General features: G+C 46.1%; 1 protein-coding gene across 1 annotated transcript in view; it reads left to right on the top strand.

Annotated features, from left to right (window-relative positions):
* FAT3 (FAT atypical cadherin 3) overlaps positions 1 to 6318 on the top strand; it is a 478212-nt gene extending 471894 nt beyond the window's left edge. The window contains exon 29 of the mRNA XM_083737613.1: positions 364 to 6318. Within this exon, the coding sequence (XP_083593739.1) occupies positions 364 to 989 (626 nt within the window). The 3' untranslated portion in view covers positions 990 to 6318. The remainder of the gene's footprint in view (positions 1 to 363) is intronic.
* Positions 6319 to 26128: the final 19810 nt, after the last annotated feature.

Here is a 26128-nt window from a genome sequence, read left to right as displayed (position 1 = left end):
TATATTTGCGTTCTGCGCTAACAGTTTGATGCTCACCTCCCATGCGTGGAACCTTATGTTGGGTTTTCAGCATTTTAAATTTATTTCTCAGACTCTTCCTTTCTAACATAAACTTGGCTGTGTTGCATTGGTTGTCGTCGTGACGTTATATCGCTTCTCTCCACTTGGGCCAAAGCATGGTTGGCCAGGGTTTTAAAAAGCAAAACAACGGTGATGCATGCCAGCTATTTTTTTGCATATACAGCTTCATTATGCTCGGACCCAGTGGGGATTTGCTTCATGCTGGGTGCATGCCATTGACCGCCTCTCTTCCAAGACTTATGCCTCCCTCCCCATTCACTGTGGGTTTGTTTGCTTCCGCAGCTTATCACTGGGACACCTCTGATTGGATGCCGAGCGCTCGACTATCTGACATTGAGGAGGTGCCCAATTATGAGACAACAGATGGCAGCTCAGTGCATCACGGGAGCACAAGGGAGCTGGAAACAGACTACTACCTTGGCGGCTACGATATTGACAGCGACTACCCTCCGCCGCAGGATGAGGAGTTTTTAAACCAGGACCAGTTGCCGCCTCCCCTCCCGGAGGATTACCCAGACCAATACGAAGCCCTTCCTTCATCCCAGCCGGTCTCCATGGCCGGCACACTTAGCCCGGATTGCCGGCGACGGCCACAGTTCCACCCGAGCCAGTACCTCCCTCCGCACCAGTTCCCCAACGAGATGGACAACGGCGGGTCTCAGACTGGGAACGAGTTTAGTACTTTTGGCGTTGGCCCAGGACCAAACGCAGAGAACAATAGCCTAGCCAAGAAGCCCTTGTCCTTACACAATTCCCTGGACGCATCGTCGTCTGACGTTTCTATGGGCTGTGGCTTTGATGACTCTGAGGTGGCCATGAGTGACTATGAAAGCATTGAGGAGCTGCGCCTTGAGCACCACCACATTCACATTCCATTTGTGGAGACCCACCACCAGACCCAAGTGTGAAGGAGCCTCTTTTGTTGACGTTGTTTCTGTCATTTGGTCCCATTCATAGCATTAACTGTCAAGAAGGCTTTCTTTTCGCTGAGAAAAAAAATAAATAGATCTGTATATGGGTCAAGGTGGAAATATAGCATAACCCATTTTTAACCCTGTCGAGAAATCCGTGGTGACCATGTGAAAGGAGAGAGCAAATGGTTGCCTCCCAAAATTGGTAGCTGGAGAAGGCTCTCGATCCCTTGGAGTTGACATTGGTTGTTTATTGCCAAGCATAGAGGTTCCCCATTGTGTGGTGGCAGACTGAATTTTCCTCCAGCCAGCTTTGTGGGGGATCATGCTATTAAAAGTGTTACAAGGCTGAAGCACTTGCAGTATTCAAGAAAAGCTGAAACTCATTTCCTGGGTCCCAGAACTGTGGCTGCATGGGTCAAACTTGGGTGAAGTGAGAAATAAGGGTGAATTAGGTGCCGCCGCTGCTGCTGCTGCACAAAGTAAATCTGAATTTTAAGGAGGGGAAAGGGACATCCTTTCCAAACCAACAGTCTATAATAAGATCCCTTTCTTCCATGTTATGGATGTAGTTAAAGTGACTGCGTTTGTATTCTAAGAGTTGTTTCCAGTTTTAGCCCCACGCAGGGTAGACTTAAGCATCTAAGTTAGCTGTGTCTGTTAATTTCAAAGGATCTGATCTGCAGGCCGTAGTTATTCCTCCAGCCCCAAAGCAAGAGGGGATTGAGAGATACTTTGGCACCACATTGAGACACTGAGTGGCGGGATATCCCATCTGCTCCAAACCATGTGGAATCTGCAACAATCACTGCATGCTCTCAGCTGAATCCAATGGGTCGCTGTGCCTCGGCTTGTGCACGATGGTGAGCTAACACACTGCCAGACCAACTCCTTAGTAGCAATCGGTGCCTTGATGTCATCAAATGAGGATGAAATGTACTTAAGACCATACTGACCATCCTGTAGTTCCAGGAAAGAAGAAGGATTGGGGCAGCTTGCCTTGCAGGAGTAAGCAGCAGCTGCAGAAAAACTCCAGCCACTGCACAGCAGTGAAAGGATTCGGGAGCCCTGCTCTCCTTTGCACTTGGCCACTCTGCTGAGAGACGCTCCAAGGACGCAGGATTTGCAGACCGGCGTTCTTCAAGGAACTCTGCTGAGGAGCTGCTTCTGCATCCCACACTTGGTCTGTGCAAAAAAAAAAAAAAAACCCAAGGCATCCACACTATTTTTACTTATTTATTTATTTTGGTGTGTTCAGTCCCTCGAGACCCACTTTAGACTTTTGGGGATTCATCACCACTTTTTGTTCATCCACATGCTCTCTTAAAAAAACTAGAAAATTGTGGAGGTCTGGGGAAGTGTTCCCCAGCCATATTTGCATCCCCTGCTTTAATGCTGCAAAAAGGGAAAGGGGTTGCCATCTATTAAAATAATTTTTATTTATTTTATTTTGCCTATATACAGTTTAAAGGTGGGAGGGGAAGCTACTCTCCCTTTACTAAGAGAATTCAGCCAGCCAGGAAGGGTACGGAATGAATAAATCATTCCTTCTGGAGTGGAGTCACGGATGAATAGATGCCCTAACAGGTTTTTCATGCCCCTGCCTTATCCGAGTTCCCCGTCAACACGACGTTAAATAAGTGTTCCCAGTGCTTGCCTTCCATGAACTGGGTTTTTTTTCTCTTCTTTTCTGCTGACTGAACCGAATTTCATCGTTTCAGCTTTCATTAAGCTAATCAGCAGCCAGTTCTTTCTGCCACAAGAAATATTGTTCATAAACTGCCACCCAGCAGTCAAAACGGTTAAAAGCAACGAGAAGGAATAAACAACACAACCGCCATGTAACACTTTTAATAGCAAAGGGACTCTGAAATCCACATCGTGAAGCTCGTAATTCAATGTTTACTGCCCCTTTCCCCACATTCTCTTAAGAGCATCATCGCAAAGATTTGTACCGCAGCAAACATTCTGGATAGAGCACCGAGACATCTGTTAAAAATGGGTTTTGAGCCAAGACAAATATATCACCCATATGAATATTTTGATAAATATAGGCCTGTCCATACTTCCTGTTAAATTAATGGACATTTTTCTTGGTTTCCCCTCAAGAATATCATGGACGTAACAAATTTGCGATACCTTTGCTTTCTCATTCCCTCCACCTCTGATGTGTTTTCTGGGAGGGTGGGTGGGAAGCAATATTACTTCCTGTCTGCCAGTTGTGAAGAAGAAGCTAAATAACAAATCTGTCTCCCAAACTCAAACCAGTTCTTCCAAGCAAGGGGCGGCCAACACTGGCCAAAAGGGTCTGCTGACTCAGAGGTGCTTCCTCAATGGAGAAGTTCGCTGATGTGTGAATTGTCCTGGTGGGACAGGAGAACTGAATTTCCTTTTCCAATAGTGGGATGGGCAGTGAGGTGTTCTGCCGTAGTTCGCACCCAGTATGCGTTGGGTCGCTTCAGCTATTGCACGCGTGAACTTTGAACCTTTCTTCGACTGAACCAGTGACCTCTGTTCCCCACCACGAAGTAATTGCGAAATAATCCCTACCTGGTTTACACTTCACAGAGGGTGCATTCCAGCTCGTGTTTCCCAGGGGTGCTCAATATCTAGGTTTATTTTTTATTTTTACTGCAACATATCAGCAGGGTCACACAGGGAAATAAATTGAAAAAGCGGGAACCCCTTAATGCACAAGCAAGAAGATAAACGTCGCTATTCCCTGCACTTGGTTTGTCCCCTGCCTGTTTTCTACAAGTCTTCCACACAAAGGACTCTTAACGCTGCCTAAAGTTAGCAGCATGGTGGGAGCCTAGGCTCCTGAGCAGGGAATATCTTCCATTCTTGCACATCCTAAGCTGCCCTCCCCTCTGTGGGAGCCCTGCAGTTTTCAGTCCTTCCCCTTCTTCCCAAAGCCTATGCAGCCACCATTCTCCTCCCCTGTCTCTTTTTCCTCCAGCTGCTCTCTGCCCCCTCGGCCCATACAGTCGTCCAACTTATGCAAGTCCAGCTGTGCAAACCTCAGAAATAATTGTATTCATTAACTCATGCACCATATTTTCATTTAGGCTCTTCCTTAACCCCACACAGACCTGCTAGCGTGTTTCAGCCCTTAATCCTCCAGGCTAAAAATAAAAATAAAAAGTCCCTAACAACATTGGCCACGATCCAGAAGAAAACAGTGGGCATGCATTGTGTGAATCATCATTTCTGCTTCCGATTTGTGTTCGGTTTGGATTAGTGCCAGTGACGTGTGGCAAAGGTTAGTTGTAAGAAAGTTCCGTGACTTGATTGAGTTGAAAGCAACTGAATTTGAGCTGGTCTTGCAAGGCTCACAGGCCACATTCGCACTATAATACATTTAAAGCACTATGATGCTACTAGAAATGGTCGTGGCTTTCCTCCCAAAGAATTCTGGCGGCTGTAGTTTGTCCAAGGGTTGTTAAAGAGATCCCTTTTCCCCTCCCAGAGCTATCCCGTTCCTGAGGAGAGGGACTGACTGTTAAACTCTCACTCTGGGAGTTGTAGTTCTGGGAGAGGAACAGGGACCTCCTCTCAGCACCCTTTGCAAACTACAGCTACCAGAATTCTTTGAAGGAAGCCATTACTATGTAACGTGGCCGTTGTTGTTTTTTAATGTGTGGTGTGAATGTGCCCATAGCCTCACTGAGGAAGTAGAATTCTACCCTGAAGCACTTCAGATTCCGGGCAGTGAAAACCACATTTCTGACTTCTCTTCCCTCCATGTAGTAGACTGGGACATCCTGGAGACGTTTTGTGGATCGTATGTTGCCCAGATCTGCTTTCAGTGTTAAAAGATCACCCCGCTAACAAAATCTATCCAAAGAAAGGATTGCCCATGAGGTATTTGTGATTCCAAACCTCTTTCCGTTCAGGCGGCAGCTCATGGTGTCTGTGATGGTGAATTCATATACTACCAAGGGTCACAGACTTCAAGTTTCCTCGTGGTAAGGATTAACATCAAAAGGATTTGGCATTGCCATCAAGTTAGTGGGCTGCTTTTATTTAAAGGGAGTTTTCAGATTCTAGAAGGAAAGAACTGCAAGACGTTTTTAGCGGGGCTATTGTATTGAACTGTAATTTCAAAAAATAGTTTGCGGAAAGACCTTAAATCAGGAAATGGAGGTGGGAGGCATGTTCATGAAGATGCAACATTTGGTGTTTCTGAAATCATTTTGTAATCACGGTTTTGCCTGTTTGGCCCTTGTCCTCACACCCGACATATCTGTAATGCAATTTACTGTAAGCTTGTCCATTGCAGACTGTTACTTTCAGTTTGCTGTTTCCAAGGCTATGCACCAAACAAAAAGGCACTGACGTTGTTGTTACTTCACATGTGAGAGGGGCAACTGGAGAGTACTGCAAAGGAAATTATTCCCATCATGTAATTTTTTTAACAAAGCAATAATTTACAAATGTTGTGTTACAAGGCCATAACCAGGGTTTGATACCGGCAGTGTTAAGGATAAATTTGAACCGGGTGGTGGAAATTTGAACCCTCACTCTATAGCTAAATCCTGTCATTATCCGAGACCTGGGTTGTTTCCAGAACAATTTTACAAGCCCATAGTAACTGCATTTGGAGAGGGTCGTCTGGGAAATGTAAGGAGTTCTTTTGAAGCACTGTATAAGAAAGATAGATGTCTTGTAAATTTTACCTGTTGCAAGCAGGCTGGTTTGTAAAAGATGTATGTTTTTGGTGTTTTAAAAAAAAGTTTATAAAATAATGTACATAATAATTTTGGAATTACCTGGCTTTTGTAGATATTTGATGCCAATCAAGTTGCTTTTAATTTCTTTTTTTTCCGTGTTCATTTATGTATTCTGAAGAAACTCATCAATGTCAGATTTAAGGTAATGGAAAAATCAACAAAAAAAAGGTGACTAGGTTGGGGAAACAACACTTCTTAATCCCATCAATGTACTGTAACTTTTCTTTGAATCAGCTGTTTCTCATTAACATTTCTCTCAGTCTCTAAGACTGCTTCCTAATGAACCCCACCCCTTCAGATGAATGGGTCTTTGCACAAATGCTATTACAGACATGTTTTCTAATGCTGTTTCACGTAGGCATTTGAGGTTCCGCCATTATTCCAACTACACAACAACTTTATGCAAAGGGAAGGTTATCACTTCGTGTGGATCTGGTCCCTCGTCGGCAAATGCATCGGTCTTTCATATTTGCTGTTGGCAGTATTGTCTTGTGTTATTTTGCTAAAAAAGAAAAAAAAGACAGAAAAAAAATGTGTACAGGTTTGTAACTGCCAAAATTTAAAACCAGTTTTCAAGTAAAAACAAAAACACATTGAGTTGGTTCTTCATTGGCTTTTTCCATTGGGGTGTATTTTCATTGTACAGTACAAGTGTTGTGACTGGCTGGAGGCAGAGGAATTGTCATAGGCACCAGCTGAGGAACCCCCAAGGGAAGAAGGCTCAGAGCTAAGGGATTGGTGGTGGGATGGCGATGAGAGGTCAGAGGGAGCAGACTGGGGGGGGGGGAGGTGTCAGAAGCTGAAGAGGTAACAGGCTTTAGTGAGCAGGAAGAGGCTGCGGCAGAGAGCAGTCCAGAATTGGAGGCAGAAGAGGAGAGGAGCGGGGCTGAGAGGCAGAGATCAGTCAGACTGCTGAAGAGGCACAGATGCCTTCTTTCTGTTGTGACCAGCTTCCCCTTCCTGCTGGTCTCCCAGGACCAGAAGAGGTATGAAGAGGGTGGAGCAAAAACAGACAAGGCGTTGGAGCCTCAGATTGCTTGGGAAGGAAGGCTTGGAGAGCTATGGGAAATCAGGGACCTTTAGTGCTCACAACTGTCCCATGGGGCCACTTCTACCATGAAGAGTTGATGCCTTTTCTAGGCCTGGCCTGATCTATCTTGTTTCTCTGAATAAAGAGCCATCTACAATGAAGCTGTGTGAGTTATAGCTGACCTGCTCCAGGATTTGTCCAGTCTTGCTCCCCGTCCCTCCCCACACACTCCATGGTTTCTTCCTGAAATTGCTGCAGCCGACCAGCAAAAGAGAGACAAAGGGGAAACATATACCTGATCTCTGATTTGTCTGATTTTGCTGTCTCTCTCCATGGAGTCACGAAGAGTCGGACACGACTAAACAGCAACAATAGCAAAGCTGCCTCCCTCCCTTCATGTTTTCTGCCTGAAAGTGGCTACTGCTGACCAGCAAAGCACAATCACGTCAGGTCAGGAAGGGGGCAAACCGGCTGTTCAGTAGCATATAGCGAGGTTTGGGCAAAATTATTTTATGTTCAGATAAGTGAATTTTCGCATTTCGGGTGGGCAGATTGTGGGACCTGCATATCTATAGAAACCTCTGGCTTCTGCATGACTGTAGCCTCTTGTACAAAGGTAAGGTTCACTTTTGCCTCTGGCTATGCCCGCCATTGACGCAGAAGCCCCGTAGATTTGCCCTCAAACCACCTGCTGGAAATAGTTCTCAATTCCTGCATCCTAGGGTCGGTAGGGAGGTGCACAAGCATTGGCTCTCTTGTTCTCCTGTCTGCCCAAGGATCATTATATATGTCTGTAGTATATGTCTTACCTGCCGCCCATGTCCCAGATTTTGCTCCTCTCTTGGAATATAGCCACTCAACACTTTGCCAGTCACTCAGCCAGTTAGTCTTTCACTGAGTAGCCACACAGCTACTGACCCATCAACACACTCAGCTGGTCTCTTTTTGAGCCATTCAGCTAAGCTGCCAAACATTCATTTTGCTACTCATTCAGCCACTTGGCAGATATGTCTTCATGATACCATATATGGTTTATTTGCACATATATGCAACCCGAGCCTACGACGGAGGTGTTCACAGTATGAATACCCCAAGAGGGTCTTGCTTCTCCCATGGATTTCAGTAGAAATTGAACATCATACTCAATATTTCTGGCTTCTATCTACTTCGAGCTCACACACCTCAGCTCTTGGCTCTGCCCTTTGTCTTTCTAACTGCCAATAAGTTTTCTCCCATCACAGAACCAGTTCCTTTGATCCCTTAACAACCTATCACTTCAGCCAGGAAGCCAGCTTTGAATCCTTGATTATATTTCAACACTTGCTGGATCCAGGAAGGGTCTTGTCATGCAGCCTGCTCCCCGCTGCCCCAATTCATAACAATATTATTCGGAAAGGTGCACTCGAAGCTACTTACAAAAGCAAGCATTAAAAACCAGCATAAAACAAGAAAGGGAACAATATAAAAAGGGCTTACCAATACTATGTGTAGCAGCACACATCCAATATTGTTGCTGTCCACCCAAGCTCTCCCTTCTCTTCAAGGTCTTGGCTCCTGCTCAGCAGCCTTGCATAGGTCCAGTCATTCGACAGGTTTACTCTGAGTAGCAAAGCAATGGCTACAGCCCTAGGTGTTTGATCCAAAACAAATTATGCACACTGCAAAGTATTCCGGAAAGAAAATAGGATAGCGGATGTTCTGGGAGCACAAATGCACCATTTAAGCAACATGTCTGTGGCTGAATTAAATATCAGTCTTATAATTACTTCTGTGGTTGGAAGTTCAATCAATACCCTGCTATCGATTCGGAGCATTGTCATTAATAATAAAGAAAGCTGTGCTATGGTGCTGTTGCCTGGAGCACAGCTGTCTCTCAGGAGGAGCGGGGTAATTATGTTTGAGTTGCTAAATGATCTACATGGAGAAAGACGCAGCCCCCTGCCTCTGAGACCACGTGCGAAAATTACGTGACGCATGGAAGAAAAGGTGAGCAAAGAAAAGAGGTTTTGCAAGACCAGAACGCAGGCATGTTCTGGGATGCTGAATGTTGGGAAATTCAGGGCGGGCCAAAGAAAGCATTGCAAAGTTGGAATTTATGTTTCCGACATTCAGCTTGTGCCAAGGGGGCTTCCAGTCCCTGGCGCACTGGGCCACAGCAAGCGGTAAATGGGGCCAGAGCCAAATGTAGGTGGCGCCAGACCCAAGGAGGAGGTGCAGAGATGAAGGAAGATAGCATGTAGGGAAGATGAAAAGGCAGAGAATTTGAGGGAATGGGAAAAGCAGACATGAACAAGTTGAGATCAGCTACTGAGAATGTCACTCTGGGATGATCTGTTAAGACGGAGAGTGTAGAATCAGAGAACTGTAGAGCTAAACAGCCTTGGTCCAGTATACCTGAAGGAGCATCTCCACCCCCATCGAGAAGCCAAGTTACAGGGAACCAGGCAGAGGGCCTTCTCAGTAGTGGCACCCGCCCTGTGGAACACCCTCCCACCAGATGTCAAAGAGAAAAACAACTACCAGACTTTTAGAAGACATCTGAAGTTTAGGGAAGCTTTTAATGTTTAATAGACTATTGTATTTTAATATTCTGTTGGAAGCTGCCCAGAGTAGCTGGGGAAACCCAGCCAGATGGACGGGGTATTAATAATAATAATAATAATAATAATAATAATAATAATAATAATAATAGGTCCAACCGCCTGCAATGCAGGAATCTCAAATAAATCATACATGACTGTTGACCATCCAACTCTGCTTAAAAACCTCCCAGGAAGGAGTGTCCACCACTTCTCACTGAAGCCTGTTCCACCAGAAGACACTTAACTGATCATCAACCATCAACAATATTTTATACAAATCCATATTGTATATGCATGGATACTGTATATCCATGCATATACAGCATCCTTTACACTGTATATGCATGGAATATTTCTTGGGGTGGGGGGTATATATGGGGGTTGTTGGTTATAAGCCTCTTTAGAAACTGAAAAGTATTTCTTCTTTAAGAAAAAAGAGGTGACTAGCTTCTGAAGTTACCGCACTGCTGACTAAACATGCATTTTGAAACAGCAGAGGTCCCATTTGGGGGCGATTTTGAAGGACTAAAACCTCTCTTTGAGCTTTGTTCTTTTTTAAAAAAAATGAAGCAGTATATAAATTTTATGATACGAATTAATTAAATGGCACTGTGTCAGAGACTGGGGCGATGATGTCGACTGTGCACCGGTGGAAGGGGAACTGGAGTCTGACTCGGGAGAGGGGGGTGAGTGATTTGTGGGGATCTGTACCACCCAGGAGGCAAGAATCTGACACAGGGGAAGCTTCAGAGCTAGAGGAAGAGGCAGGAGAGGCAAGTGAATGGACACAATCTCCTGCACAATCTCCCCACAATCTCCTGCACCGCTGTCTCCCAGATCCAGGAGAGAGTTGAAGCGGGAAGAGTAGAGGAAGTTTCCACGTGGGCATAGTCTCTGGCTGCGTGTGCACTGAAACTACCCCGAAGTTGGTTTGAGTGGCTCCCAAGAAAGAAACACCACGAGAAGCGTTTCCTTTTAAGACCAATTTGACTTTGGGTGGGGAGAAGGAAGTAATGCCACATGGTGGCAGTGTTGGACAAGAAATGTCTCAGAACTGTTCTCTGGTCGGGTAATGCCAAATCTTTTAGGAGCGCATCATAGTATTGTAGAGCTGGAAGGAATCCCAACCTGGTTCCCCCTGGATGTTTAGGAACCCCTGGGATACTGGTGGCCAAACTGGCTCCAGGCTTTGAAGGGATCTAGGGCTTTGAGCAGGCTTTCCTCATCCTTGCTGCTGTTGCCATGGCCTATCCACTTGCCTCCTCCTACAGCCTATATCACCTGGCAGCAACTGTTCCATCAGGCTGGGACAGAAGACGGGAGAGGAGGGATGCAGGGCCACTCCTTCAGCGCAGCAGAAAAACCAGCAGCTTTGAGCTCCAGTTTTCTCTTGAGCACTAGAAGAGCAAGGAACTAAGAACTTGTGCCGGACTTTGCTTCCTCTCCCCCACCCTCCTCCCTCACAATTCATTTTTCTTTTGTGCCACAGCTTTATAGATTTCTAGGTCTGGCCTTAGGGGCTGTCTTTTTTTTTTTTTTTGTAGTGATCTGCATATTCCTGCATTGTGGGGGGTTTGGACAAGCTGACCCTCAAGTTGTCTTCCAACTCTACTGAAATATACTCAGAGTCGAGTGTGGATTTCATGCTCTTTATTCAGTTCAGAGTAATGAGGAATGGAAGTTCCCCCAAAATGTCTGCTTTATATACATTATTTACACAATGGGCCCCATGTGATTGGCTAATTCCGGGATTCTCCTGTAGGCCAATCAGGTTACGGATTCACTTCCACCCGGAGTTGGATTGGGTGGCTCTTGCGGACCAATCAGACTGCTGCATTCTGGATCCTATTGTTCTAGGACCAATCAGACTGCTGCATTTTGGATCCTATTTAACTCAGTACATAACATCTACAATTGTGTGTTTCTACATTTCCATTGTCAAACAGCTATGAACTTCACAAAGCTCCTTCAAATCTCAAGCAAAATATGTACCGTATTTTTCGCCCCATAGGACGCACTTTTTCCCCTCCAAAAATGAAGGGGAAATGTGTGTGCGTCCTATGGGGCGAATGCAGGATTTCGCTGAAGCCTGGAGAGTGAGAGGGGTGGGTGCTCACCGATGCCTCTAGCTCTCCAGGCTTCAGGAAGCTATCCGCAAGCCTTGAAAGCCCGGAGGGAGGTCCCGCGGGCTCACAAGGCTTGCGGGCAGCAGCCTGCAGCCCGAAGCACGGGGCGCCCACCGGAGGGCGCCCCCTGCTTCGGGCGGGTGTCCGCAAGCCTTGCGCGCCCAGCGGGAGGTCCCGCCAGGCGCGTGAGACTTGGGGCGGCAGCCTGCCGCCTGAAGCACGGGGAGCCCTCCGGAGGGCGCCCCGCGCTTCGGGCAGGTGTGCGCAAGGCTTGGAGCTGCAGCCGCGGCTGGGGGGGGGGAATAATTTTTTTTTATTCATTTCCCCCCCAAAAAACGAGGTGCGTCTTATGGGTCGGTGCCCCCTATAGGACGAAAAATACAGTAAACTTAACCTGTAACTCTTGCCCTCTGGGGGGCAGCAGAGAACAGGTATTTGGTCCTCTGCTGTGTGGCTGCCATTCAAAGGTGTTGGATGTGTAACTCAGCTCTCAAGTAATAAGATTTTTTTATTAGAGTTTTTCATGCTGCAACCAGCAATTAAGGCAAATGGTTGTAGCACTGTGTCTGCTTGAAAGGAGATGGGTGAAGCCTTTGCATTTGTCTTCTAACTGAAGTGGCAAAAGTGCAGGAGGATAGATAGCACAGGAGCAAAATTAAGCCGCAGGCAAATATGTGAACCAGCGCCTGTTAACTTCCATCCCCTTGGGCAGGTGCTGGTTGTGTGTGGAGGGGGATGTAATAATCTACCCCCCTTTACGTAGGAGTTTACCTCCAAGGCACAGAGGACCTTCCCCACCTGCTCCTGGGCCCAGAAATATTGTGCAAGGTTTTCGTTCTCTCTGACACTCTTCAACAGAATCCGGATTCAGAAACTGATCAATGGAGAGTCACCTGTCCTTTTCCTCTGAAAACCAAGGAAAATTGAGTTACAGAGCAGTAAGGAGAGTTGTTCACTGATGTCAGCGCTGGGAGTTGGTAAGTTCCCTTTCATTACTGTTTGCAAATCTCTCTGATGGTTTGGACGGGGGCATTTTCCCTTTCAAGGCAGTCTTTTCTCATAGCAAAACTACTGGGATGAAAGGCAGCAGTTGCTATGCTGCTACAGGTCAATGATGATAGCAACAGCCTCACAATGTTTTCTGGAACTAAAGAAGAGAGCCTTTGTCTTGCAGAAGTAGGTAATGACTACCGTATTTCTTGCTCTATAAGACTCACTTTTTCCCTCCCTCTTATGGAGTGAATGCAGGCTGTGCAGCTATCCCAGAAGCCAGAACAGCGAGAGGTGATCCCTCTTGTTGTTCTGGCTTCTGAGATTCAGAATATTTTTTTTCTTGTTTTCCTCCTCCAAAAACTAGGTGCGTCTTATGGTCTGGTGCGTCTTATAGAGCGAAAGATACGGTACTTCTTTGGTGATCATTTGCAGAAGAGTAAGATTGTCTTCCATGAACACAGATTTAACGGTGAGTCTGTAAGTGACTGTGGAGGCCAATTCTGGATCCACATGTCATTCCACAGTGGATTCACCTGGTGCCTGCTCCTGAGGATCCAGCACAGGTGCAGGCGCTTCAGAATCAAGGCCCTGTCCCAGTTCAGCCGGCCCTGGAGGCGGGGACTCCTGTGCAGGCTGGGATTCCTCCGGTTCAGCCTCTGAATTGCATTCCCAGGCCATCACACTGGGTGGCTTCCAACAAAGATTAAAAATACAGTGGTACCTCGGGTTACATATGCTTCAGGTTACATACACTTCAGGTTACAGACTCCGCTAACCCAGAAATAGTACCTCGGGTTAAGAACTTTGCTTCAGGATGAGAACAGAAATCATGCTCTGGTGGCACGGCAGCAGCAGGAGGCCCCATTAGCTAAAGTGGTGTTTCAAGTTAAGAACAGTTTCAGGTTAAGAACAGACCTCCGGAACGAATTAAGTACTTAACCCGAGGTACCACTATACATTAAAATGTTACACATTAAAAACTTCCCTGAGCAGATGTCTTCTAAATGTCAGTTAGTTGTTTATCTCTTTGACATCTGATGGGAGGGCATTCCACAGGGAGGGTGCCACCACCGAGAAGGCCCTCTGTCTGGTTCACTGTAGCTTTGCTTCTTACAGTGAGGGAACCGCCAGAAGGCCCTCAGCGCTGGACCTCAACGTCCAGGCAGAATGATGGGGGTGCTTATACTACCTTGTGCTTATACTACCATTAGGGATGAAGGGGGGGGGATCCCTGGCCACACCTCTTCCCATCAGGCCACACCCCTCACCAGCTCTGCTCTGCACCCTTTCCAAGTTCTTTTGTCTATCTGCAATGTGTCCTGTGACCATGCCTCTTTCTTGCCTGGGTGGAGAGAAGAGCAGAAGAAGGTCCTGCCAGTGACCAGGCCAATGACCCTTCTAGTCCAGAATCCTGTTCTCCCAGTGGCCAACCAGTTGCCTGTGGGAAACCAGGACCCGAGCACAAGAGCCCTCTCTCCTCCTGTGGTTTCCAGTGACTGGTATACAGAAACATTGCTCTCTCCAACCATGGAGCCAGAGCGTAACCATAATGTGGCTAGCCATCCTCGATAGCATTCTCCACCATGAATTTTCCCGTTCCTCTTTCAAAGCCATTCAAAATGGTGGCCTGTGGGTACAAATTGCCAGCTAAAGAAACAGTAACTGCTATTTTCCTGGCTGAAGCAAAGAGCAGGAAAATGGAGCCTTTACAGGATGAATTGAGAGCCACCCAATGCTCTCATGTCTGGAATGTAAACAGACATGTGACACACAAGAATTCCACATGCCCGTTCCTTAAGGTGGAATGGAATTCTCAACGCAAATTCCATGGTTTAGCTATGCATGAGAAAGGAGACCAGTGTGTGTATGTGTAGAAACCTCTGAGTTTTGTGCGACTGGAATGTAGACTACGCAACTAAGGTAAGAGTCGCACCCACAACTCTGGCCCTTTTGCCTCTGGACCTGCCAACCACCGGCATGGGGTCTTCACATGGTTCCACAGGAGGGAATGCTGGAGTTGGACTGAAAAAGTTTCCCCAACCTCTGGGGAAAACTTTGGAAAAGTGATTTGAAGTTCACAGCATGTTATTCTTTGAAGGAGAACTACATGAAAATGATTTACAGATGGTATTTAACTTCGAGTAGGCTTGCTAAGGTATAAGACTGAATCAGATAAGTGTTGAAGATGCAAGGAGCTTGAGGGAACGTTCTTTCATATGTGGTGGACTTGTAAAAGAGTATTGGGAAATGATCCATAATGAACTGAAAAAAATATTTTAAAGTACCTTCCTCCCCCTCCCCAAAAAAAACCAGAGTCCTTTTTGTTGGGGATAATTCAGACAGAAATTCCCAGGTGTAAAAAAAAAAAAGGTATTTATGTATGCCACTACTGCGGCCCGTGTTTTATTAGCCCCCAAATGGAAAATGAGCAAGGACCCAACTAAAAAAGAAGGACAACTTAAGTTGACAGAATATGCACAGCTTACAGACTTAACATATAGAATAAGAGAACAAGAAGAAAATATGTTTAGAGAAGATTGGAAAACGTTTATTGAATATATGGGAAATAACTGTGTAGAGCTGGAAACGCTGGCAGCATTAAGATTAATTCAACGGTGTAAATAAGTTTTGATTGATGTAATAATGGCATACTGAATGGTATAGTTTCTGAAAAATATACAGGGATTTATGATATGTAAAATGAACTATAGAAAGAGAACAATGGAAGTCATTGATATTTTAAGGATGTAAAAATGAGTACTTTAAATTGTAAAATAGAAAATTCATTCATTCATATATATATATATATATATATATATATGAAATCTACACTCTTCTGAATTCCACAATGCAGTTCTACAGCTAAGTAAGATGTGCAAAAATGCATATGCTTGGCCAAAGGGTGCTATTTGTGCACACGCTGGTGAAAATAACATTAAAGTAGTCTTCTTATGGGAAGAGCAGAAGAGAAGGTGGCTTTGTAACTAAGCAGCGTGCTCTGGGCCGCAGCCACTTTCAACCAACACTTTGGAAACAAACATTAGCTATAACATACAGGCTCACATCTCATGGCTGTCACAGTTATTCTAGGGCAATGCAATTAATGCATTGTATAATTACCTTTCATCACAACAGCCACTTAAAGCAGAGGCTACAGATATACTTGAGAGAGCCGTAAAATTAGGTTATAGAGCAGGCATCACCAAACTCGGCCCTCCAGCTGTTTGGAGACTACAATTCCCATTATCCCTGACCACTGGTCCCATTAGCTAGGGATGATGGGAGTTGTAGTCCCTGGAGGGCTGAGTTTGGGGATGCCTGTTATAGAGCTATTATGTGGGGGATGCTGCAAAACTGCATTTCCTTGATACAGCCAGCCATACTTATTTTTCATAATATGATGGCATTGCCAGGGAGAAGCCATACAGCCATACAGCGCTGCTTTCAGAAAGTCGCTGCAGCTAATGAATCATCTAATCAAATGAGAAGTCTGGAATAAAGGTGATTTGCTCGGGTGGGGGGGATTTCTTCCAGCAGTGCCTGCTACCATAAAAGCAGAAGGACCTGGAAGGTTTAGTAGGTGAAATGAACCTGAACTGGGAAGGCTATTGCTTACTGGAAGGGAGAGGCAGCAGGGAGGTTAAAGTAAAGGGACCCCTGACCATTAGGTCCAGTTGTGGCCGACTGTGGGGTTGCGGTGCTCATCTTGCTTTATTGGTCGAGGGAGCTGGCGTACAGCTTCCGGGTCATGTGGCCAGCATGACTAAGCCACTTCTGGTGAACCAGAGAAGTGCACGGAAACGCTGTTTACCTTCCTGCTGGAGCGGTACCTATTTATCTACTTGCACTTCGTGCTTTCAAACTGCTAGGCTGGCAGGAGCAGGGACTGAGCAATGGGAGCTTACCCCGTAGCGGGGATTGGAACCGCCAGCCTTCTGATCAGCAAGTCCTAGGCTCTGTGGTTTAACCCACAGCGCCGCAAAACCACTGGCTGGAGTGCTGGATTGCCCCCATGGGTGCATTTCCACCATGCTGACCTCCCCACCACATGGGCCCTTCCTCTCCTGGTAGACAACACTGAATTCCCACTGCTGCCGGGGCTGAGAACAAACAAGAAAGACTGTGCATTTCCTTAGATTGTGAACTAAATTGAATACAAAGTAATAACTAAGAACCGGAAGGCAGAGGAATGAGATAGTGAGGCAAGCCAAGATGATTTGTATTAGAGTAATCTGGGGTAGGAAGGATCCCTTGAAGACTGATGAGGGTCTAGGCTAGTATTTCTCAAGCTTGGGTCCCCTGCGGTTTGTTGTCCCATCATCCCTGACTTCTGGTCCCACTAGCTAGGGATGATGGGAGTTGTAGTCCAACAACAGCTGGAGACCCAAGTGCGACGTTAACATATGAGCATGCTGGAGGTAAAATAGTTAAACAGGTTACCCAATCAGAACCCAGGGGGGTGGAGTCAGAGGGACTATAAAACCAGCTCTAGGAGGGGCGGAGTTCGCTGGGAGTTGGGTGGTTGGTTGGAGTGGGAGTGAATTGGGATAGAGTCTGTGGGTAGGTTGAGTTAATGTAATGAAATAAGCTGAGTCAGAAACAGTTAGGATCTAGGAAGACAAGTAAATATCTGAGAGTTGGTTTAGTGAGATAGAGCAGGTAGCGGAAGTTATAGGACTGGATAGGCACCCCATGATTGTAATTGACCAATACCGTTTATGAAACCACACGCTTGTTAAACTGCAATGAATAAACAGAAGTTTATGTTCCAATTGAACCCTGACTGGACTCAGTATTGGACCAGGTAGGGCCTGGGTGGTGGCAGAATGATGTAGGTTTGCAGAGAATCCAAGCGTGCATCCCATTAAAGGTAAAGGTAAAGGTACCCCTGCCCGTACGGGTCAGTCTTGACAGACTCTGGGGTTGTGCGCCCATCTCACTCAAGAGGCCGGGGCCAGCACTGTCCGGAGACACTTCCAGGTCACGTGGCCAGCGTGACATCGCTGCTCTGGCGAGCCAGAGCCGCACACGGAAACGCCGTTTACCTTCCCGCTAGAAAGCGGTCCCTATTTATCTACTTGCACCCGGAGGTGCTTTCGAACTGCTAGGTTGGCAGGCGCTGGGACCGAGCAGCGGGAGCGCACTCCGCCGCAGGGATTCGAACCGCCGACATTTCGATCGGCAAGTCCTAGGCGCTGAGGCTTTAACCCACAGCGCCACCTGCGTCCCGTGCATCCCATTAGGATCCATGTTTTCCCACCATGCATGATGAGTGCATCTGTTAAAGAGTTCTGAGACTTAAGTCCTGCAAATGAATGCTAAGATGACTACTGCAGGTGGCAGTGTCTTAGCTGTGGAGCTTTCTCTTTCAGGAATCTAGAAAGTACCTGGGATGACTTCATTCAGTTAGAGGTCAGATGGGAGAGAAAGGTGTTTGCATGCTCTGGAGGTATTGTGGTATGCAAAGCTAGAGAGAGTACTCCCAATTTTTTAGTGCAAAGCAAATACTGGTAACAACATTGTCCCCCTACCCCAAAAGCTTTTGCATTGCACAGTTTCCCAGGCAGCAGGGAGATCTCTGGAGTAAAGATGCTGGAGGCATGCTTAAAATGAAAGCAAGGTTGCACTCCTCAGTAACAGCTCAGAAATGAATGTATAAAGTTTGTTGTTGTTGTTTAGTCGTTTAGTCATGTCCGACTCTTCGTGACCCCATGGACCAGAGCACGCCAGGCACTCCTGTCTTCCACTGCCTCCCACACTTTGGTCAAACTCATGCTGGTCGCTTCAAGAACACTGTCCAGCCATCTCGTCCTCTGTCGTCTCCTTCTCCTTGTGCCCTCCATCTTTCCCAACATCAGGGTCTTTTCCAGGGAGTCTTCTCTTTTCATGAGGTGGCCAAAGTATTGGAGCCTCAGCTTCACGATCTGTCCTTCCAGTAAGCACTCAGGGCTGATTTCCTTCAGAATGGATAGGTTTGATCTTCTAGCAGTCCATGGGACTCTCAAGAGTCTCCTCCAGCACCATAATTCAAAAGCATCAATTCTTCAGCGATCAGCCTTCTTTGTGGTCCAGCTCTCACCTCCATACATCACTACTGGGAAAACCATAGCTTTAACTATACGGACCTATGTTGGCAAGGTGATGTTTCTGCTTTTTAAGATGCTGTCTAGGTTTGTCATTGCTTTTCTCCCAAGAAGCAGGCGTCTTTTAATTTTGTGGCTGCTGTCACCAGCTGCCGTGATCATGGAGCCCAAGAAAGTAAAATCTCTCACTGCCTCCATTTCTTCCCCTTCTATTTGCCAGGAGGTGATGGGACCAGCGGCCATGATCTTCGTTTTTTTGATGCTGAGCTTCAGACCATATTTTGCGCTCTCCTCTTTCACTCTCATTAAAGGGTTCTTTAATTCCTCCTCACTTTCTGCCATCAAGGTTGTGTCATCTGCATATCTGAGGTTGTTGATATTTCTTCTGGCAATCTTAATTCTGGCTAGGGATCCATGAAGGGGTGTATAAAGTTAGTAATGCTTATAATGAGCAGCCAGAATAGAAGTGGCTCATAGGGAGGAGGTATGAAAGAGAGCTAGCCTCTCAGCAGAACAGATTCTCATGAAATTTCACTTCCACTATCTCAGAAGTGTGGTTTGCTTCAGTGCTCACTACAAAGGCACAATTTCCATCATCTTCATGCTTGGGAGATTACTCTGCAAGCTCTCGTCTGGAGCAGCGGAAAAAAGAAACCTCGTGCCCTATGATTTCTTTGGGGCCCTGATCTTTCCCCCACTAGATTTCACGGCAATAACAGGAGAATTTCTAAGAGGGGAGGTGGAGGAAGCTTAACACATTGTCCCAAATGCCACTGAAAAGTTTGCAAGAAGCACTGTCCACTCAATCTTCTCTCGTGCTGTAAACATGACATTTAACAAAAGAAAAGAAATGGAGGGAAGAGGGGGGAAGGCTTAATGGAATCTTCAACTTCCTCTTACCCAAGGTATTTGTAGCTAGAGAGACAACAAAGAGAGAAATTGCTAAATACAAATGCTTTGTCACTTACCCATCTATCAAACATCCTGGGCCTATTCAGGGCTTTAGCTTAATAGCAGAGAGCAGCTATCTGCTTTTCATGAAAAAGTTTCCAGTTTCAGTCCTGTTGAGATTTCTCAGCAGTTGGGATTGCTGCATTGCAGGGGGCTGGACTAGATGATCCCCCGGGGTCCCTTCCAACTCTACAGTTCTATTATTAATACTCAGCATCTCAAACTAGGACTGGGGGGAGGACCCCATGTCTGAGAGCTGCTGCCAGTCTGTGTAGACAATACTGAGCTGATTGGATCTATGGTCTGACTCGGAATAAAGGAGCTTCCTATATTCAGTTAAAAAATACCAACAGAACTGAATTAGTGGTGGTGGGTTCTTTATAAGAACTTAGTGAAGTGTACCTGTAAGCAGGAAAGCAGGAAACAAGCTGGTAGGTTGTTATGTGTCCGGAAGAGGAATCTACAGGGCTTTAATAATAATAATACTGGAGGTAATATATAGACATCATGACTAGAAACCATCATGAGTCTTATCCTCCATGAATTTGTCTAATCATTTAAAACCATCAAAGATGGTGGCCGTCACTACTTCCTGTGGTAGAGAATTCTGTCGTTTGTGCTGTGTGAAGAAAGACTTCCATTTATCGGTCACAAATTCCCCTGGATTGGGTGACCCCTGGTTCTAATATTATGAGGGAGAAAAAAACTTCAATTCTATTATGGGAAATATTGAGAAACCTTGCCCTGAGGCAAGTGGAAAAGAACTAGAAACTGCTGGGTGAGTTTACGCCACCACCCTGCTCCCAGAAATGTTTTTCCCCTGTTGCTTATTCCACTCTGTTTTATGGCAGCTTCCTGTTTACTGATGTTTATCGTGTTAATAATTTTATCTAAGCTGCTGTGTGAAATCCATGCTTATTGAGCAGTGTATAAATAGTTCAGAAGTGGCCTTACAGATGAGCATTTTACCTCATGTTGGCAGTTATGTTCCCCTCAACATGTAGCAGAGCGACTCACAGAAACAATAACAAACTGTGCTGTGTGTGTTTGTGTGTGTAGGACCAACCCAAGACATTTCAGCTCTCGGGGTGAACCACAAAATAATGCTTCCCCTGCCAGGGAAGAAGTTGTGGGTGAGGGTCCCCATCAGGAGCGGGGTGGGCGGTTGTCAAATCAACCTTACCCAATGGTTGAAAGTGGGCATCAAAGACCTCTTTGTGGGGAGAAGCCTGCTCTGAATCATGCCAGGTCAGTACAGAACCCAGGAGACCACATAGGGTAGCCTCTGTAATTTCCTCCCTGGGGTGGGAGAGGCTGTGTAGAGCGGCCTCTACATTAAGAGGCAGCAGATCCAACTTCCAACCTCCAAGGAGTAAACTTGGATGTCGGATCTGCTATCCCCTTTGGATCCTGACACCCGAGGCCATTGCCTCTCCTTTCCTTATGGCAGACTTTCCAGGTGTCCCTATTTTCCAGCGATGGTCCAGGATTTACAGAAGGCGTCCCGGTTTCTGATTTGAACACAGAATATACCACGTCCCTATTTTCATCAGTGAAATGTTGGAGGGTATGGAATAGGACGTCCCCAGGTCTCCCACCCACTCCAAGCTGGAACTCTCAGGTGGGCACCATTGCCATTGTAAGAGAACGAGGGAGGTGTTCATGGTGAGTTCCGACACATTTTTCTAGAAAAATCACACTGAATGTCCCTATTGGAGTAATGTTGGAGGGTATGTTATGGGTTGGGCTGGTCATGTGCCTGTGTGTGTGTGTGTGTGTGTGTGTGAGAGAGAGAGAGAGAGAGAGAGAGAGACTCACCTTTAGGTAAAAAGGTAAAGGACCCCTGGACGGTTAAGTCCAGTCAAAGGTGACTTTGGGTTTGAGGCGTTCATCTAGCTTTCAGGCCAAGAGAGCAAGCATTTTCCACAGACCGCTTTCCAGGTCATGGGACCAGCATGACTAAACCACTTCTGGCATGACAGAACACTGTGACGGAAACCAGAGCGTGTGGAAACACCGTTTACCTTTCCACCGGAGTGGTACCTATTTATCTACTCACACTGGCGTGCTTTTGAACTGCTAGGTTGGCAGGAGCTGGGACAGAGCAACAGGATCTCACCCTGTCGTGGGGATTCGAACCGCTGACCTTCTGGTTGGCAAGCCCAGGAGGCTCAGTGGTTTAGACCACATACCACCTTTGGTACAGTACATAGAAATCAGCCATATACCAAGTCAGACTATTGGTCCATCTAGCTCCTTATTGCCTTGTACAGACTAGCAGTGACTTTTTAGAGTTTCAGACATGGGACATTCCCAGCCCTACCTGAGTGCTTCCTTTGAAGATGCCAAGCAAATGCTTTTGCCGCGTAAGTCTGCTTGTCTGGAACGGGACAATTTGTGAAGCTTGTCTATTCGGTGAAACGGGTCTTTTGGTTCCACTTTTGAGCTGGCAATCTGCATAGGGCAGGACTCTTCCAGCATGAAATTCTATTAAGGACCTATTAAGCCCTGTTGGAGGGATTTTCATTCTAGAAAAGAAAATTAAACACTTGAAATGTGCATACTGAGAAAGAGGCACATTATGTAAGAAGGGGGGGGGGGGATAAAGCCACCAGCTAATGGCTCTCTTTAAATCCCGCACAAAAGATATACCTGGGACTTTGCTTGGCAACTGCCTATGTTTACAAAAGAAGCAAAATAGCAATTTGGCTTCGAAAAGATGGTCCCCGCTTCTGCCATACCCAGCCAGATGGATAATAGAGTGATGCTTGACTTTTGGGTGATAACAGGGGCAGAGATAGTAGCAAATAATCTGTTCCCAAATGCAGGTGGGCAGCAGTCTGGAACATTTCAGAGCAGGCTGTTCCTTACCTGCTAGACTGGGTATTATATTCCATTAAACTTTTCACTGAAATACAAGATAAACATTTCCTCTCCATTTTGTGATCCATTCAAAGGCCTGGGACCCAAGATCAGCAGAATGGTCTTTAAAGTACTTTCACTATCCACTGTGTTTTGGGTTTTGTTTTAAAAAAGATTTTGCTCATAAATCAATTTAAGTTACATAGATGTGAGGCAAACCTTTGACAAGCTTGGCTTTTTGGACTACCTGGAGGTTCATCTCAAGCTCTCTACTTATCTCAAGCTCCCTACTTATCGATCTGCTCTGCATGTAAGGACCTCCTTGCAAATACCATCTTATCGTAATGCACAATGCAGGAAGTGTGGGAATGTTAAGGATAGTAAGAAAGGATATATTGAATAAGTATTATCCTTCCTTCACTCACGATAGCAAAGTGATATAGCAGAGCAGATTCCCCTCAATATAGCTGGAAGCTAGTATGCAGATTCGTTTGAATCTCTTAGTTACCATATTTTTTGCTCTATAAGACTCACTTTTTCCTCCTAAAAAGTAAGGGGAAATGTGTGTGCGTCTTATGGGGCGAATGCAGGCTGCGCAGCTATCCCAGAAGCCAGAACAGCAGGAGGGATTGCTGCTTTCACTGCGCAGTGATCCCTCTTGCTGTTCTGGCTTCTGAGATTCAGAATATTTTTTTGTTTTGTTTTCTTCCTCCAAAAACTAGGCGCGTCTTGTGGTCTGGTGCGTTTTATACAGTGAAAAATACAGTAAGTTTGTTTCCTCGTGTCCCCTTTGATCCCTCTTAGAAGAGTAAAGACACAAGAGTCTTTCTGAGTAAAGTAACAAAACGTTTACTCACATTTCAGTTCACGATTTGATCCCTGAAAGGCAGGCTTTACTTTGTAGTTACATAACAAACTATGAGTTCATCTCATATGGAGAATGAACTCATGTGCTGTGGGCTGAGAGCCAGCAGACAGCAAAATTACATTAAGAGTGCAAAATGGCTTCAGGAGAGCAGCACCGTGGCAACCAAGAGAAAGAACAAAATGGCTGGACTGAACAAGACAGTGAAAATGGCTGCATGACTTGGCTCTTTTTATGGAGTCAGCCAGAGCCACACCCATCTCCCAGATCTCATGCAGGGGGAAGAAGGAATGTTGCATTTGACTGTACCAATGGATTACATCCCACAGGAATTCGGCCTTTAGAATTGTGACACCCACCCTTTGGATTTGCCTCCCCTCAAAAAGCCATCTCTGTTAGCTCTTCACATCTACTGAAGACCTTCTTCTTCCCACAAGCCTTTCATGTTGAGCTCTTTCCCAGTCTGCATCTCTAAGGGAATTGTTTTGGAGATGTTTTTCTTGTTTTATCATGTGTTGTGGGCTTCCTTGGGTAAAGTGTCAGGACATAAAGTTTAATAAATAACAGTAGAAGTCAAAACCAACTTTAGAGTGTCACTGAGTACTAAGAGACGGGTCTGGGGAAAGGGTTCAGTTTGAAACTCCTGCCTCAGGCTTTCCCAACAGAATTTACTGTGCATCTAGCACCTAAATATATGTAATGAAGGTCCCAGGCGAGTGTCTCCGGGGAGAGCATCCCACAAACAGGGAATATTAAAATCTGAACTGAACCAAATTTCTCCCCCATCTTTACCCTTTCCCCATGTTCCCCAAGCAATTCAAACTTTGCTTCAGGAAAACTTAGAGATGTGATGAGACATCACAAAGATCCCGCATGAGAAAGACTGTGCGAGGTCTGTCCTTTTGTTGTTGTACTCGGGTTCTGTTTGGTTGGCCATTGTGAGAACAGAGTGCTGGATTAGCTGGTGTGATGGCCTGGGATTCCGATTCAGAGGCTGAACCAGAGGAATCCCAGCCTGCACAGGAGTCCCCGCCTCCAGGGCCGGCTGAACTGCGGCAAGGCCTAGATTCTGAGGAGCCTGCACCTGTGTCAGATCCTCAGGAGCAGGCACCAGGTGAAACCATTCTGGCCCCAGAGGTGCTTGAGGACTCAGTGTCTACAGGTGAGCCTCCTCCGGGCCCCAGTAACCCTTCGGCCTCTCCTGAACTGCAGAGGCTTAGGGCAGAGAGGCGAAGGGAACTGGTTGCTCCCAGGAGGAGTGCTCACCTTAAGGCCAGGGGAGGCGGGGCTCCTGGGGGCCGGGACCGCCCCTGGCCTTAGAAGAAGATAAAGGTCAGTCAGCCCGGTCCCAGGTTGCGGGAGCAACATCGTTGTTGGCTTCAGACCTTCCAGTGTTCCTGTTCCCTGCCCGGCCTCCTGCTTCTGACCTACCAGCGTTCCTGTTCCCGCCCGGCTCCCAGCTTCGGACCTTCCAGTGTTCCTGTTCCCTGCCCGGCCTCCTGCTTCTGACCTTCCAGCGTTCCTGTTCCCCGCCCAGCTCCCTGTTTCGGACCTCGCCTCTCATCTTGTGAACTCCGTCTACAGTAACGGTACCTTCCCCCCGGGACCAGCACAGCTGGGCTCTAGGCCTGATCCTGCAAGGCTTTTCTTGTGTTCTTATCGCAAGTGAGAAAGTTGCACTGCGTACTTGTCAGGGGCTGGACTGAGGAGGAATGGTGGGGACCCCCCCTTTCTCCTGAACCTTCCTAAGAACAGGAGGACAGTATAGATTTAGAACAGCGGTTTGCAGAAGGTCACAGTTCAGAAGCTGCAGAGGGGAGAAGCTGGGAAATATTGGAAGAGGGAGAGACAGTCGACAGACTCAATGTCCTTGGAAAGCATTCCTGACACACACCCCTCTCCCAGGACCAGGCGGGCATTGAGGGTATTAGAACAGAGAACTCAGAGGAAGAAAGCACAGATTAGCCGACGCAGGAGTAGGGGAGATGTGGGTGGGACTTTACTTGGAGCAATGCCATGATTAGGGAAGGGTGCATTCCTTCGCCACTCTCTGTGAATTGTTGAATAAATTGCTTGGTAAGAACGTTTTTGTTTTTTTATTGGCTTAAAAAAAATTATGCAGACAGCAAAACAAAGAAGCCTAACTTAACATTGCCTTCTACTGATCTGAAATAATAATAACTATTACAATAATGAAAATACTAAAAGTACATTTACTTCCCCTTTTAAACTTCTATTCTGGTTACAATATATTACTATTCTATAAGAATCTATTATATCCTTTGCTGTCCCATATATTATTTTATTTCCCAGATTCAAACTAACCCTCCCCTCCTCCCCACTGCTTCCCTTCACCTGTGTGAGATCTTCCCATCAGGAAGATGGGAACTGTTAAATTATAATTACTTCTTTTGTCCTTACACGCTTAACAATTGCCTATTAAGAGTTCTGCTTTAACACCATATTTCTTCATCTGTTCCCCTATGCGTTCCCATTCTGTATAGAATTTTTGATTGGAGCAGCCCCTGATTCCTGCAGTCATTTTTGCCATCTCTGCAGACTCACAAATCTTAACTTGCCATTCTGTCAATTGTGGTACTTTTTCTGTTTTCCAATATTTTGCCATAAGTATTCTTGCAGCTTCGGTTATATACAAAAATATATTCCTTTTGTCCTTGGGTATGTTGTTTGTCAATAAACTCAATAAATATGACTCTGGTTTTTTTTAAAAAAAAATAGAGCTCCTGAGTAAGAACTTTTATTGTTTCTCTGATTTTAGGCTGCCATCGGGCAAGGGATCTGACTCCCCAAAGCCTGACATAACTCCCTCCTAACCTGTGCAGAGTTCCAGCCAGCCATTCTCTCCAGGAGGACACCTCAAAGCACCATTTTTCTGTGCCAGCTGTCACTC

Source organism: Podarcis gaigeae (genome assembly GCF_964106915.1).
Source record: "Podarcis gaigeae genome assembly, chromosome: 4".
NCBI lineage: Eukaryota > Metazoa > Chordata > Lepidosauria > Squamata > Lacertidae > Podarcis > Podarcis gaigeae.
Note: the sequence above shows the minus strand (reverse complement) of the source record. Positions and strands in the feature narration are given on the sequence as shown.